The sequence below is a fragment of the Calypte anna genome, chromosome 2, assembly GCF_003957555.1.
Source record: "Calypte anna isolate BGI_N300 chromosome 2, bCalAnn1_v1.p, whole genome shotgun sequence".
NCBI classification, from domain to species: Eukaryota; Metazoa; Chordata; class Aves; order Apodiformes; family Trochilidae; genus Calypte; species Calypte anna.
Genome location: NC_044245.1, coordinates 69,649,539 through 69,664,179, shown reverse-complemented (window position 1 = coordinate 69,664,179; position 14,641 = coordinate 69,649,539). Strand labels below are relative to the sequence as shown.

Here is a 14,641-nt window from a genome sequence, read left to right as displayed (position 1 = left end):
TGCACACTGAAATGTCTTCTGCAAAGTGGTGGAGCAGCTGGAAACACACACACTTGAGTCAGTGAATGCACCTGCATCAGCAGACTCTTCTCTACTGTTGTTTGACTTCAGTTTTCTTGCCTTACAAAGTAAGTAAATAAAAAAAAAGCTCTTTTAAAATTGCTTCAGCAGAGCTCAGTGGCCCAGGCTTGCTTATCCCAGCTGGGACTTTACCATTCAGTTTTTGTTGATGTGTGAGTTGCTTCTCTTTCATGGTTGTCCTGCTGGCCTGCTGTGGTAAAGCTGAGATGGGTTGGAGGTTTTGGTCAAGCTTATCTTTTACAGAAGCATTATCTTGAGATCTGAAATTGGTGAAGTTCTAGTAGCAATGACATCTTACAGATGAAACTCTCCATCTTTGCTAGTTTTTCTCCTAGTTAAAGAGGTTTGTGTTGGTATGGCCACCTTCAGTCACAACTGCAGGAAACTCAAGTCCTTTCCAGTCTTGAACAAAAGAATTACAAAGGTCTAAATGCTGCGTAAGCAAATGCTGAATGTTAAGCCCTGTCTGCCAGCTGCCAGGTCCAGAGCAAAATTCTCTGTGCAGTTGCAGGAGCTGTTCTTTCTGTGCTGCATGGGTGGGGCTAAAACAGCTTCTACTGCATTAAAGTAATGCATGAAGAAATCGGGTTCAGTTAGGAAATAAACATTCTTCTTGCCTGGGGCGCAGAATAAGGACTAAACTGAAAAAACAGATTTGCATAAAGTCCCTCCCAGCCTATTTGTGAAACAGTACAAATAAAATGTAAGAAATCCTAACATAATAAATGGTCTTTACTTCTTCTCAAGGGATCTGCTCGGGAGTGTTTCTACCTTTGGCATACCAGGCATGTAGCAAGAGCAGTGAAATTACTCACCCATCTTTGTACTTGTTATTCCAGCGTGTTCTTCCATCGAATATGTAATGGCATTGAGGTGTTGAACACAGCAAGGCCTGCTGGCAGCTTCTTTAATCTGCAAAGTAATTACTGGCTCTCTGGAAGCAGCAAGGAGTTGCACAGGGGAAAAAAGCTCACTGGAGTAACTATTCTGTTAAGCTGGCTATTATTTTTTTTGCGTGACACATTTAAACTCTGATTTCCTTACCAGGCTTAGATAACATCAGTGGTTTGTTCTTCATTGATAATAAGCCCTCCATATTAGACAACCTCAGGATGTAAGATTTGGGTTGGAAATTTGTTATTTCCATTGCATGTATTTTAAAAAGTATTGGAAGATTGTTCTTTTCGAGATCTTACTAGGTTATCTTATGCCTTCTTCCAGCTTAGGACCAAATTTTTTCAAATATACCTAGAAAAATAAAAGTGTTTTGCCTATATGAAAGGAAATTGCATGATGGTCAAAATGTGCAGCTAGGATAAGCAACCTCCCCGCCTCTTTCAGGTTTCTGTGTTATTAAAGTTTCTGAAGTCTTTCTCTGTTTGCAGGCTGGGAATAGATAATAGTCCTGAAAGAGGTTGATAGTTCTTCTATTCTCTGTTAAATACGAGCCCGCTTTATCTTATCAGATTTTATATCTTTTTCTTTTTTGCAGTTTTTTCTGCAAGCTACAGTGGTGGTCCTGTAACAGGGTTTGGAGATTTGGGTTTATTCTAAAATGATGTATTTTACCCTTTTTTTACTTTCATCTGGTTATGCAGCATTAAACAACATTTGTTTGGGAATTTTGTCAATCCAGGGCAACTGTGCTGTCTAATTTGTGCTTAGTTAGTAGATAGCCAGCAAGTTTCTCTGCTGTGCTGTATCCTATTTTTTCTGAAGTACTTTAGCTTTAATTTTTTTTCACTAATCGTATTGGCTTCATATTTAAATATGGATCCATCTAAAGTGACATGAGTTAAAACCGTCTTTAAAACTGCTCCAGTACTTTTTTCCTTTCCCCTCCACATGCATTCATAACCCTACTTATTTTAATATCCCTCAGTAAATACTGAATTCCTGAGAGCCTGCTTATACTCATGCTGGTTTAAACTGACTTCAGAATAGGGGCATAAATGCCAATGGCTCAGAAGCTCCAACTGTATTCACCTCAGTTCCCTTTATTTATTGAAAGACTGATTTCATTGGTAACTTTTTTTTCTTAAATAATTACAAACACATTTACCAACTTTATCTCTGTGAAGAGCAGACAAATTGCACTGATTTTGTAATAAGATGACACCTGGCCAAAGATGACAATGGAGAGAACATATTTCTAAGTGTCCCAGACATCTGCTGAGATGGCTAAATGCCATATGAATTTCTTTTGTAAGAGCCACTTACCTAAATGAATGGTCTTAGGTCCTGGTTGCAGCCTTTATTGTCCATGAGACATGCATTACTGCGTTTAATCAAACTTTGTATGATCTTGATGACAGCTGAGTTCTCTTGCTTATTTGGCTGCTTTCCTCCTGCAGTGTGTGGACCTAAGCTGCAATGAACTGAGTGAAGTCACATTGCCTGAAAACCTGCCTCCAAAACTACAAGAGCTGGACCTGACTGGAAATCCCAGATTAGCCTTGGATCACAAAACCCTAGAGCTGCTGAAGTAAGTTACCTCACCGAGCATGGAGGGGGCACAGCAACTCCTGTCACTAGGATGCAACAAAACCACCATACATGGAAGTGTGAATCTCTTGTAAGGGAGTACATCTCCCTGTTGTCAGTAGATCAGAAAATAACAGATTATGGGGTTAGGTTGGAAATCGATGCTTCGTTTAAGAGGATGACTTTACCCACTGCAGTGCAATTGCTTTTAGCTGTAACTCATGAAGGGATCTGCTAGTCTGGTATAACTATCATTGGGCCAGTTTGATTTCCCTTTTACTTCTGACATTAGATTCAACCAAAATACTTACTATACTCAACAGTAATTGTGCACTATATTTTTTGTTCACATTCCTCTGCCTAGGTCTCCCTTTGCCATTGCTCTGCTTTATAACCCTTCACATACTATTTCTTGTTACCATTTATATCTCTCTGCTTTTGTTTTCGAATTGATTTATGTATTTATTCATACCTCTCCTAAAAATTTGCATCTCTCTCTCTGCTTGCAGCAAAGCTACTTCCCTTGCTTTGGGATCCTCTGTTTCCTTCCTGTCTACCTATTTGTTTTCTGCCCTGGGACCTGGGCATTATCCATAGCTGAAACTGGCCCAGTTCCTTGTGCTGTGTTGAGAAACTATTGCATTAAGACAGATTGTCTGTGAACAGCTGTGATGTCTTGAGCTTTCTTGAGGTCCTGAAGGGAGCTGAATCAGATCTGAGTTTCCTTTTAAGTCTCTTTTAGCCTTGCATATTGAATTATTCCATGAAGGGCTGATTTATTTTTTAGGGGTTTCACAGTTGCTTCATGTTTTTTTGCTTTTATAAATGTCAAAGATCAGAAACTGGGGTGGGAAACCTCATCTATTGTGCAAACAAGGAAAGCTTGTGTGTGAGTTTGCTTTTAGCTTGAATCTGGATTTTATGAAATTTAAGTGGAAATTTGAATAATGATGAGTTTTCACAGATATAACAATAATCCTTGTTCTGCAGCAGACAGCACGGGAAAAAGAGGGCATTCCACTATTTTAAGACCTGCTTTATTGTATACAGGAAACATTTGTGAATAAGCAGTGTCTAATGTTCTTGGTTCACAGGGAGGGAAAAAGTAATCGTATATATTACCAAGCTAGTTGAATTATGTCAAAACTTGAAAGTGAAAGATGAGGTTTTTCTTGTCTAGGACCCAGCTAACACAGGCAAACCAGTCTCTTTCTACTGTAGTATTCAGGCATCATGCCCTAGAGTAGTATTGTACAAATTTAAGTACTAGAAAAGTAGTGTGTCCCGGTTACATGCCATATTTTCACTGGCATATGCAATGTATGTTTAATTTACAGAATTGTGTGTGTGTGTTTTGTTTGCCTACTTGTTGTTTTTATTTGGTTGGTTTTTGGTACTGTATTTTGTTGGGTTTTGTTTGGGTTTGCCTTTTTTTTTTTTTTTTTTTTTTCCCAAATAAATTATTCTTAAGACCTCAGGTCTGTTCTTTTCCCTAATACTCATTAGCCACAGTCAGATGTTTCAGGCCTCCTGAGAGGCTTCTTAGTGTCTGTAATGATACACTACACTGACTTCTACTGCTATAATTGGCTGGGAAGAGGGAGGAGGAGGTGCTCTTTTCACTTGTTTTGTGGGGGGTTTTTTGTGGCAGGCACAAAAATATTTGTGCACTTGGTACTTTTTATATTTTCCTTCTGCATGTGAAAGGCAGCTCTCCATCTGTGCCCTGGCAGGATTCTAGCAGGTAGTAGGTTAGTGCTGGGTGAGAAGACATGCTTGCTTTTTAAATTTGTATGGAGATCTTAGAGGAGGCTTGCATGCTTAGGAGGGTGTTGGCAAGTGATTTATTTGATCTAAGAATTTTTTGGTAGCAATTAAAATGAAAAACAAACAAACAAAAGATGCTGCCACTCTGTTTTTTAGGAAAGAGCATCTAGTTCAATTGTAACAGTAATTTTAAATAAACTGTGCTGTCCAGAAGCCTTACCTTGTATTCCCTGCATGGAATGTCCTGCTGGATATCATTCCTTTCTGGGCACATGGTCTATTTGTAGTGGTGCTGCTGAGGAAACTGAAAGCAACACATTGACGTGGCTTTTTTTTCTCTACTACTGGAAAGCCTTGAGACAACTCCGGGTCCCTGACCTGCCCAGGAACCAGGGATCAGTCAGCCCAGTTAAAACAGAAACAAACAGTAAAACGGTTCTGATCCAAGTTCCTCTTCCCTGGAGGATGAGTGCATTGTATTGAAGTCTGCAAAGAAAATGTGTTTGCTCTTGTGTACTGTTTTGCAGGTGCAGACAGAATTAAAATTTCTGCTACTTTAGAAATTATCCAGGTTCAGATAATATTTTCTAATGCTCGTGGCAAAATGTTTGCCTCCTGTTTGTTACACAGAGGGCTGTGAAATCACGGGATGAAAACACCAGTGGTCTAACACCATTTATGTAATTTGTTTGCTTTTAATCTGCTCTCCCTGATGTACGTCCCGACCATGAGTGTAAAAAGAAATTGAGCTGGATGTGACAGAACTTCAGGTTATTTGAGGAACGCTGTGCACTGCTAGAAAGACTTTTCTGTGTGTTTAGGTCAGGTGGGGATTTGGATAGAGAAAAATGAATGCTCAAAGTGAACAGTTAGACCTTTCTGCTTGTGTCCTTTAATGGTGCATTTGGTTCATGAAAGATCCGGGTGCCTTTGAAGTATCCGCAGCATGTGGGGAGCTTGCTTTCCCTGCCTTTGGAAGAGAGCACTAGGGAGCAGGGGGAAGGTCATCTCTCCCCAGCAAAGCAGGGCTGTGAAGAGAAGGGTATAAACAGAGAAGGCTGGCCCCTCTTTAAATCTTTACTATGCTGCATAAGATGTTTGAAATTCAGGCTAAAGGCTATGTTGGCAGTAAATTGGAGGGCAGAGGATCAAGGGCCTAAGTGAAAATTGGACTGTACAATTAAGGAGGGCAAAAGGGCTGTGCCCACTGTTGGGACTGCAGGCTGGCTCTTGCAGGTTGGTGCAGGAGCAGGATGGAGTGGATTTCTGTTTTGTGTGTATTTTCATGAAAGGCTGTTGCTGCATGTTGCTGTTTCTGAAGAATTTTTTTCCTTCCCTCCCTCCCCTTTTTTTTCCCTAGAGGGGGGATGATGTAGGTCATACAGCAGGTTTCATTTGAGTACAACAGAAATTGCCCAGAGACTTGTTGTTCAAATGTATGGGGGAGATGTGTAAGTTAAAAATCACTCTACTTGTACTTGTTTTCATCAAGCTAGTGACCAATTTGCCTTTCATGCCTGCTAGGCTAGGTTTGAAACAAATAGCTCAGGGGTGTGAGGGCAAGGGAAAGAAAAGCTGGCTAAGCAAGACAGCACAGCTGACACCCTCACAGAGGCTCACTTTTATTTACTGATTTTTTATTCTTCGTATCCAGATGCAGGAAAGTGTAACTGCTTTGGGTGTCCTGCTTGTTTTCTTTTACTCAATGTATTACTAAGGCCTGGGAGGGAGTGGGGGGGAAGGTTTTACCTTCGCATTTTAAGCTAGATCACGTCATCCCTTCCATCCATTGCATCTTTTCCCTTTCTCCTTGCAGCAATATCCGTTGCTTCAAGATTGACCAGCCCTCGGCTGGTGACGCCTCGGGAGCGCCGGCGGTGTGGAGTCACGGTTACACCGAAGCCTCAGGCGTTAAGAACAAGTACGACCCGGCATGGTTTTCCTTACATGAGCATCCTGGCAGTGGAGAGCCTCTATGCTGATACAAAGAAGTGCTGTTTTGGTTTTGGGTTTTTTTTGGTTTTTTTTGTTTGTTTGTTTTTTTGGTTTTTTTGTTGTTTTTTTTTTCCAGTGAGAGTTTTGGGTACATTTTGAGTCTCACAAAGGCAGAGGCCGTGCCGTGACTCTATATTTGTATACCGGGCCCCTGCCTGGGTCTCAACTTTGGTCTTTGTTAGGGAAGTTGCTAAGATACAAGTGTAACCTACGCATTTTGTCTGTGCAGGACTCTGGGACTTGCAAAAGATCTGAGTATTTAAAAGCGTTTTCCTCTTTGCAAAGCTTCTTTATCTTCAACCAAAGGATGTTTACCAAGCAAATCAGAGATACTAAAAGAAGAGGCAGAATGGCCAAAACTCTGAATATTCATAGTGTGCAGAGCTGCTGTGACTAAGGCAGCACTTGACAAATAATGTACCAAGAGTCTGCTAGTCTCTGTGTTGCTGGCAATGTGATGAATCTTTCTTTGTTCCTTAAATACCTTTTTAGAAATCTTCTGCTGCCAAGGTTTCTGCAGCAAATGCCAGCAAGCCTTTACCTAATTTAACTGATTTAATGCGCAACTTGGTCACTGGAATATTAAATCACAAGGATGGCTTTCTGAGGTGCAAATGTGATTTCAACTGATGATTGGGCATACTTTTTTTCCTCTATTTCTACAAATTAGAGATTAGTTCATATGCTTAGAACTTGGCTTGAATTTCCAGCACTGTTGGATGGGCCTGACTCTTCTCTACAGCTCAGAAAGCAGTCCTGAAATGCTTGTGAACAGAGGTGGTTAAAACTATCTCTCAGACAAGGCTATATCTTTCTGTTCAGAATCACAAAATGAGAAATTAACTATGGGTAAAAACCTTGATATTCTCCTGGTTTACTTTTTCCCTAGGTTGTGTGTGGCAGCACTTTCAGCCAATAACTTCTGCGACAACCGGGAGGCACTTTATGGTGTGTTTGACGGTGACCGCAATGTGGAAGTGCCCTATCTGCTGCAGTGCACCATGAGTGACATCTTAGCAGAAGAGCTGCAGAAAACAAAAAATGAGGAGGAATACATGATCAACACTTTCATCGTTATGCAGAGGTGAGTCTTGGGAGGCTTTTTTTTTTTGCTTTGTATGTGTTCATTGGGCAGTTGGTTTGCTCCCAGGCCAGACACGTGCTCTTTTTTTACTTCAAAACCATGTGAGAGGTAGGGGGGAAAGCCTTGGTATCTGGCTAGGGTGTTTTCTTTTATTGTTTGTTTTGTGAATATTGCTCGCTGGTTGTTTCAGATATGGGGAGAAAAAGCCCAACACCTCCCCACTCAAACAAACAAAAATACCCACCTGCAAAGCTACTAAATGCTCATGACTAAGTGATGGGTGAAGGTTTACTCTTTTGTGGTATCTGCTGCAATTCTTACAATTCACAATTGGCCATAACCAAAGCAGTGGTAGGAATCTCTTGATCATCTTTTGAACTTCCTTAATACTATGGACTACAAAGGCCAGCTGATCCTTTCTGTTTCTCTGTACCAAATCAGGTTATTTAAGGCTACACAAATATTTAAAATGTGTAGTCTAGCTCCTTAGAAATGTCCATCTCCTATCATCCTTTTGGCATTAGCATTATTATTTAAGCAGGACCCTTCCAAAGAGGTTGTGATACAATAGCTATGAGTGTGACAGTAACTCTGTGTAGGGCCTTGAAAACTTGCATGTGTGCTGAAGAAGTTGGGCTTGGGGAGACAGTGAGCAAAAGAGGAGTATGAAGGCAGTTGAACAACAAAGAGTTTAGGAAAACAAAGGAGAGAACTCAAATAAGCAGGTTAGTGACTGAAGAAATGGATCAAGTTAAAAGCAGCATTGCTTGTCCTTCAGTTTCTGCACATTTGGAAAAGAAAATGCTCAAGTTCTAGTGTCTGCAAAGATACAGAAGCCGTAGGGTGGTGTTGAAGCTCACAAACATCAGAGAAAACATTTCCTTTCCATGGTTGCTTGTAACAGTACCTCAGACAGACTGGTAGTAGAGAAAAGGATGATTGCCATATACTCCAAATATTAAAAAATAATAACAAATTTGAGTATCGAAAGTACTTATTAAGTGGTTTTGTTTACTACTAATGCAGTTTCACAGAAATGTGGCATTTCTGACATAAAGCTGTTGAGTGTGTTTTGTTTGGTTTTTTTTTTTTTTATTTTTGGTCTCAAGTCAAAGCTAACCACTTCTTTGGAGAACCAGAAATTATATTCATTCCAGTTGCATTTAACCATTCATTAAGGGTTATTACAAATGATATGCAACACTCTTGGAGTTCATTTAAAAAAAAAATCTGTAGTTTCAGAAGCTAAAGGACCAGCTTGATTATAGGAACTCCCTTTTTAAGCTCTACCTGTAGTCATTTAGTCCTCAGTACTTTTCTAACCTTCTGTTTCTCTCAACCTGACCTTTAAAGCAAACATCTTTAATATGCAGAGAGACGACTGTGCAAATTATAAAACTGCAAGGATTGTTTTTTTCCTGAAACTAAGCAGATTTGAGTATCTGTGTATGTGTAAATAACACACTGCCTCAGAGCAGCATGTGATTTCTCTGTACTGCCGCTTTAGTGTCTTCAGCGGGGACTTTGTTTCTGTCCCAGTGATCCAATAGATTCAATGCCCCGAGTGCCTGTGGTTGCTGAACAGCGTCTGTTTCTCAGTAGTACCCATAACACTTGTTTTGCAATTAAAGAACAATCATTGTTTTGTTTAAATTCCAGGAAACTTGGAACAGCTGGACAAAAACTTGGAGGCTCTGCTGTCCTTTGCCATATAAAACATGATCCCATGGACCCTGGTGGATGCTTCACTCTAACCTCAGCAAACGTAGGGAAGTGCCAAACTGTTCTCTGCCGGAATGGGAAACCTCTGCCTTTGTCCAGGTGTTATGTGATGAGTTGTGAAGAAGAGCTGAAGAGGATTAAGCAGCATAAGGCCATTATTACAGAGGTTAGAGAACAGTTAGGAACTATTGCATGTTGTAGCTTCCTTGCACAGAAGTGCATGAAATTGCATGTCCATACTGGTAACCTCTAAGGGGTAGGGTTGGTGTTAATGGTATGGGTTAGGGTTCCCCTTTTCCTTTCCAGGTGATTTGTATTATGCAATCAAATTCCCATGCAGTCAAGTTGCTTTTCCATCCTATTGCAATGTGGGATTTTGGTTAGCCTCAGAACATGAATGTTGTTGCATTGAAACAAGAAAGCAGGCACCGTCCTCCCAGTGAGAGGATTGCTGATTGGGAGCCATCATGAAGAGCCTCTCTAGTTAAAAGGATGAGAGGGCAGAGCATTTGGACCATATCATTATTCTCTCTGACTCTTTGGTGCCTACTAGGGTGGCTTTGCTCTTTGAGCTCCTGTGGTCCCAGGGCTGCCCTTTGATAGGCAGAGAGCACCTGTCCAAAAGGAAACCCATTCTGGGCTCAGCTGAACCATGAGAGAGAGACAAACTGTTCCTTTCTGCAAGCTTGAAGCCACCACTGTCAGTTTTGCTTTGCCTCATGTGACACATACATTAGAAATAGATAAATATTGAATCCTCTTGATAGTGGAGGAAAGGACAGAAGACTCATTGCTGTGTGTGTGTAGAATGAGTCATGTTGCCTATTGATCTTGCCAGGGAAAGGTGACAACCGGGATCTCAAACGTGACAAATTGGAAGGGAGTCACTTCAACATAGTGTGCATCACCAAGGGCACACTTGTTTTCATAGAGGACACTGAAATTTCTGCACTGAATTTTAAGATGACTCACAATTCATGCATGTTGATGGCTTATCACAGCTGTCAGCCTTACTAATAGGGGAAGATAACAAGACCGACAAGGTTTTCCTTCAGAGTGATTTATAAAGGGGAAAGATTTTTTTTAGTCTTTGTTCACTTTTCTGGTCCTATCTTGCCTTATTAATTAACCACTGCAGTCATTCAGCGTTACCAAATTAGTGTAAATCCTCACCTTTTTGTTCTTGTTGCAAACATGTGGCTTAGGCAGGGTGCAGCTATTTCCCAGCATTTTGAGAGACAGGCCAGGCTTTGTTGTTTTCAGACACTTGCTCTGCTTATTCTGGCAGCTTGGATTCTAACCAGGACAGAATCCTGGGATTTGTACTTGCATGGAATTAACTTCTCAAATACGTCCAGTTTTTGCTGATGTTTCCCTTCAGATATTACTCCTCCGCCCGCTTGGAAATGTCATATCTAAGTGGAAACGTAGTAAGTAATTGGGGCGTGTAAAATCATTTCACTACAACTCAGCTGACTGAGAAATGCAGACTTGCTCTCTGCTGGCGTTTGATTTGCATCATGACTCGTCTTAAAAAAACAAAAGAAACAAAAAATCCCCCAAACAAAACCAACAAACTTAAGTTCTGAAGTGAAAATCCAAGATGAAGGCCTACAATTTCTGCAGCTGCAAGAGTCACAATTAAATGACCCACCCCTATATAAAATAGAGCTGTGTGTGTTTTGCCCTGTATAAAGCCAGATATCGTGGGTAGAGAGGATAAGTCTGACTCACTGGTAAACATTAGTCCAGTTGGCTCTCACAGCTGCAGGAGCAGAATAGGATGGGCTCTTTGTTGCAGACTTCTGCTTTGTTGGTCTGTCACAGGTGATGCTGATGACAAATCAGGTGTAGGAGGCGTAGCACAGGGATTGGGAATCAGACATTGTTTATATCCCAGCTCTGTCAACTCCTCGCAAGGCACTTTGCCTTCCCATCTTCTCGTATTGTAAATGCCAGTGCTGGGGGTACTGCAGAAACAGCCATTGGTAAAAATGCAGGGAAGATGCAGGTGCTGTGTATCCTGGTCTGCTTTGTTTCCAGTCTCCTCTCCTTTCTAATTTCAGGATGGCAAAGTGAATGGAAGTGACAGATTCAACCAGAATTTGGGGTACACCTTCCTTCACCCAAGTGTTTGTGCGCGCCCTCATGTTCAAGTCCATCACCTTAACTCCACAAGATGAGTTTTCATTCTGGGAGTAAGGGGCTGTGGACAGGCTCTCAGATGGATGAAAGCAGTGGAGGCAGTCAGAAACGTGCCTGACGCGCTGGCAGCCCAGAAGCTATTGCACTTTGGCCCAGGGCTATGCTGCAACGACAGCATCAGCGCGGTCGTGGGTTCAGCTCAACGTGACGGAGGGAAGCTTCTGCTGCTGTGAACTTAACGGGTGCCACCCCCCAGCCCGGGGGATTTTCCCTCAGTCTGTCAACGTGGTCATCAAGGACAGGGCCGACGATGCTCTTGGGATGCCCTCTTCGAGCAGCGGGATGGCTTCGGAGATCAGCAGCGAGATTCCACCTCCGAAATGAGCAGCGAGGTGGTGATCCACAGCTTCCGACGAGCCTCCGCAGGTGGCCATTGAACGAGAACAGCCCGGCCTACCCGGCGGGAGCAGCGCTGCATGCTGCACCCGTCTGCCTTTCCAATTCCTTCCAGCGGCAGCTCTCCAGTGCCACCTTCTCCAGCGCCTTTCTCCGACAACGGCCTCGACAGCGACGACGAGGAGCCGATCGACGGGGGTGTTCAGCAACGGCAGCCGCGTGGAGGTGGAGGTGGACATCCACCTGCGGCCGAGCCAAGGAGAAGCAGCTCCTCCAAGTGGCCCATGGAAGCCAGCGACGAAGGTATCGTCATCAGTGCCAACGAAGAGGGAGCCGGGCCTTCCCAGGAAAGGCGAAATGCTCCGCCACAGGCGACCATTCGGGCGCCGGCGAGGCAACGGTTCGTGGCACCGCAAGAGAGGAGCCATAACTTTAATTGAAGTTGCGGGCAGATGCGCCGCTCAAGAAGACGGGGGGGTACTTTGCTGCTCCAGCGCAGCCCGATCCGATGACCAGTTATCACATCCCACCAGAGCTTGAAGAAGAAGTCAAGGAGATTATGAAGCAGCACCAGGAACAACAACAACAACAACAGCAGCAGCAACAGCAGCAGCAGCAGCCCCACAGCAGCAGCAGCAGCGGCAGTACCATGGACCACTCTGGCAGACTATTACGATACACATATGACCCACTCTTTTTACTGCTCAGAAATGAAACTAACAAACAAGGAGACTTGAGTGCAGGACCCAGTGGGCTCGCATACAGCAGGGTTTTTTTCTTACCCTTTTCCTTTATATACTTCCTCTTTCCTTTCTGCTACTACAGATAACTGCAGCTTTCAGTTTCTTAGGTTTAATATTTCATTGACTTTCTTCTAGGGACGCTTGGCCGGTAAAGTTTAAAATGTTAACCTTCCCTTAACATCAAGTGTAAAAACAAACAACACAAATAATAAAAAATAATAAAAAGGTTTAATATATTGCTTGAGAACAGATGATGATGTAATATTTTTTTAAATGGCTTGTTTGTTTTGTTTGAAAAGCAGGGCAGTAGACGTGCTAAATGATTTAAGTAATATATTGTAATACTGTATTTCTTTGAGAGAAAGGCTTTTTTTGGTCTTGAAAATGATAGACCTTTGATGATATGGAGACTAACTCCTAGGAGTTTGCTTTACTCTTTCAGGTGATTAAGTCACTGAGATTCACTAATTTTCTCTGAGAGAACAGTTGATTGGGAATTCTGTAAAACTAGCTCAGTGTTGTAATAGTGATGCTTACATGTTTTGTAGCCTTGGCATTAAGGACACAACTTGAAATTGATGTTTTTCTAAGCGACTCTTTGGGCCAATGGTCATTGAGCATAACAGACTGACGTGGCTGTGTAGCAAGTTAGGTAGAACCAAGGTGGTGTAGACCTTTAAAGAAACCCATTTTCCTCTGGTCTCTTTCTTTCCTTAATTTTACAGACCATTTTGTTTGTGTTCCTTACTGCCGCCACACACCAGCATGATTGTATAGAGCTATTTGCTGTAGGACATTACATTACCAAGAGTTATATTAAAGCCGAATGCACAAATTGAAAATGTCATTTTTTTGTTATAATAAATATGAATTTACACCTGATGTCTGCTTTCATGTCTGAATAGAGAGCAGCAGCTTTTCAACAGTAGCTTGCTGGTGGTTTGTCAGCATGCTTGCTCGGTTTAAACGAGAGTGTTGAAAACTTTAATCTCCATCACTTTTTTACTTTCACTAACTGCAGAAGCTCCATGCGTACTGCTAGAATTCAAAGGCTGTGCAAAAATGGCCCTTTGTAAGCAGCGAAAAACATGTCTCTGAGATGGCCTGTTTTTTGTTTGTTTTTTTTTTTAATTGTCAGAACTAATTCAGTACTATTGATTTGCCCTTTGCCACAGTCTTAACAATGCCAGAAGACTGAAGAGGAGTGGTGCTCTGGCTCTATACCTCTGGGACCAAGTAAATGAAGATAGAAATAACGAAGGGATAATGCACGCTGTGAAAAGGGGGAAAGAAAACATTGGATATGGAGAAAAGAGGGAAAATATAAAGAGAAAGTGGAAAATTCAACTCAAAGCTACCTATGTAAACGCAAATTTGCTCAAATGTGTTGAATGAACATCAGTTCAGTGGCAGTTTGACTCTGGTAGCAAGCAGGCATTTTTGTGATTCCTGTGGGAAAGGAGTAACACCCTTTCCCAGTATTGCCTCCAACCAGCTGCTTCATTTTACTCACCAATCTTAAAAAAGCTTGAATTAGTGTGTGATCACGCTCCTGCTTGACATTTGATCTGTATTTCTGGAGAGGACTGTGGTAACAGGCTGTTGTCCTTATTCTGTTCCAGTGTGAAATCAGGACAGGATTTCTCTTAACATGAGATTTTGAGTTTCTTTTCCTTAAAGAATAACAATAATAGCAGAGGAGCAAACATGAAAATACTTGGTTTGGTAAATGTTTATAGCACTGTCTACTGTAGATCTAGAAGATTGTACTTTATTGTAATTTGAGCCTCAAAATATCTCTTTCTTAAAGAAAACTCATTAAATAATGTATTTCAAAAAATAAGTTTATGGTTTATTGGCTAGTAACTCTTAAGTGTTCTTTGGCAAACACTTTGTATATTTCAAATTTTGTTGAATGATTAATTTTCCTTAAATGTGTCTTCTGACAGTGTTACCATTTTTATTTCTCTTGTCCAGATGTTGCTTGAAACTGAAAGTGATAACTAGCTAGGGCATTATCATGGCCTGGGCGAGTCGTTATGAGTTTAGGGTTTCCTGAGCTCTAGCTGGAACATTCTCTGTACCTTAAGGAAAAAAAAATGCCATTGTCTTCCATGTAGCTAGAAAGGAGGAATAATCTTGCTCCTGTCATCTATGGTCTCTATTCATGATAAGGTGCCTCTGGTATGCTGGACATGTGGTACTCCGGAGAGAGGAACAGAGG

The 14,641-nt window shown here is 41.7% G+C and overlaps 1 protein-coding gene across 1 annotated transcript in view; it reads left to right on the top strand.

Annotated features, from left to right (window-relative positions):
- PHLPP1 (PH domain and leucine rich repeat protein phosphatase 1) overlaps nt 1-14,257 on the top strand; it is a 136,254-nt gene extending 121,997 nt beyond the window's left edge. The window contains 14 exon segments of the mRNA XM_030444994.1: nt 2,436-2,566; nt 6,149-6,253; nt 7,217-7,411; nt 9,071-9,299; nt 11,200-11,469; nt 11,471-11,710; nt 11,712-11,822; nt 11,824-11,868; nt 11,870-11,917; nt 11,919-11,954; nt 11,956-12,003; nt 12,005-12,074; nt 12,077-12,108; nt 12,111-14,257. Coding sequence (XP_030300854.1) covers nt 2,436-2,566; nt 6,149-6,253; nt 7,217-7,411; nt 9,071-9,299; nt 11,200-11,469; nt 11,471-11,710; nt 11,712-11,822; nt 11,824-11,868; nt 11,870-11,917; nt 11,919-11,954; nt 11,956-12,003; nt 12,005-12,074; nt 12,077-12,108; nt 12,111-12,503 — 1,953 coding nt within the window. The 3' untranslated portion in view covers nt 12,504-14,257.
- The last annotated feature ends 384 nt before the right edge of the window (nt 14,258-14,641 follow it).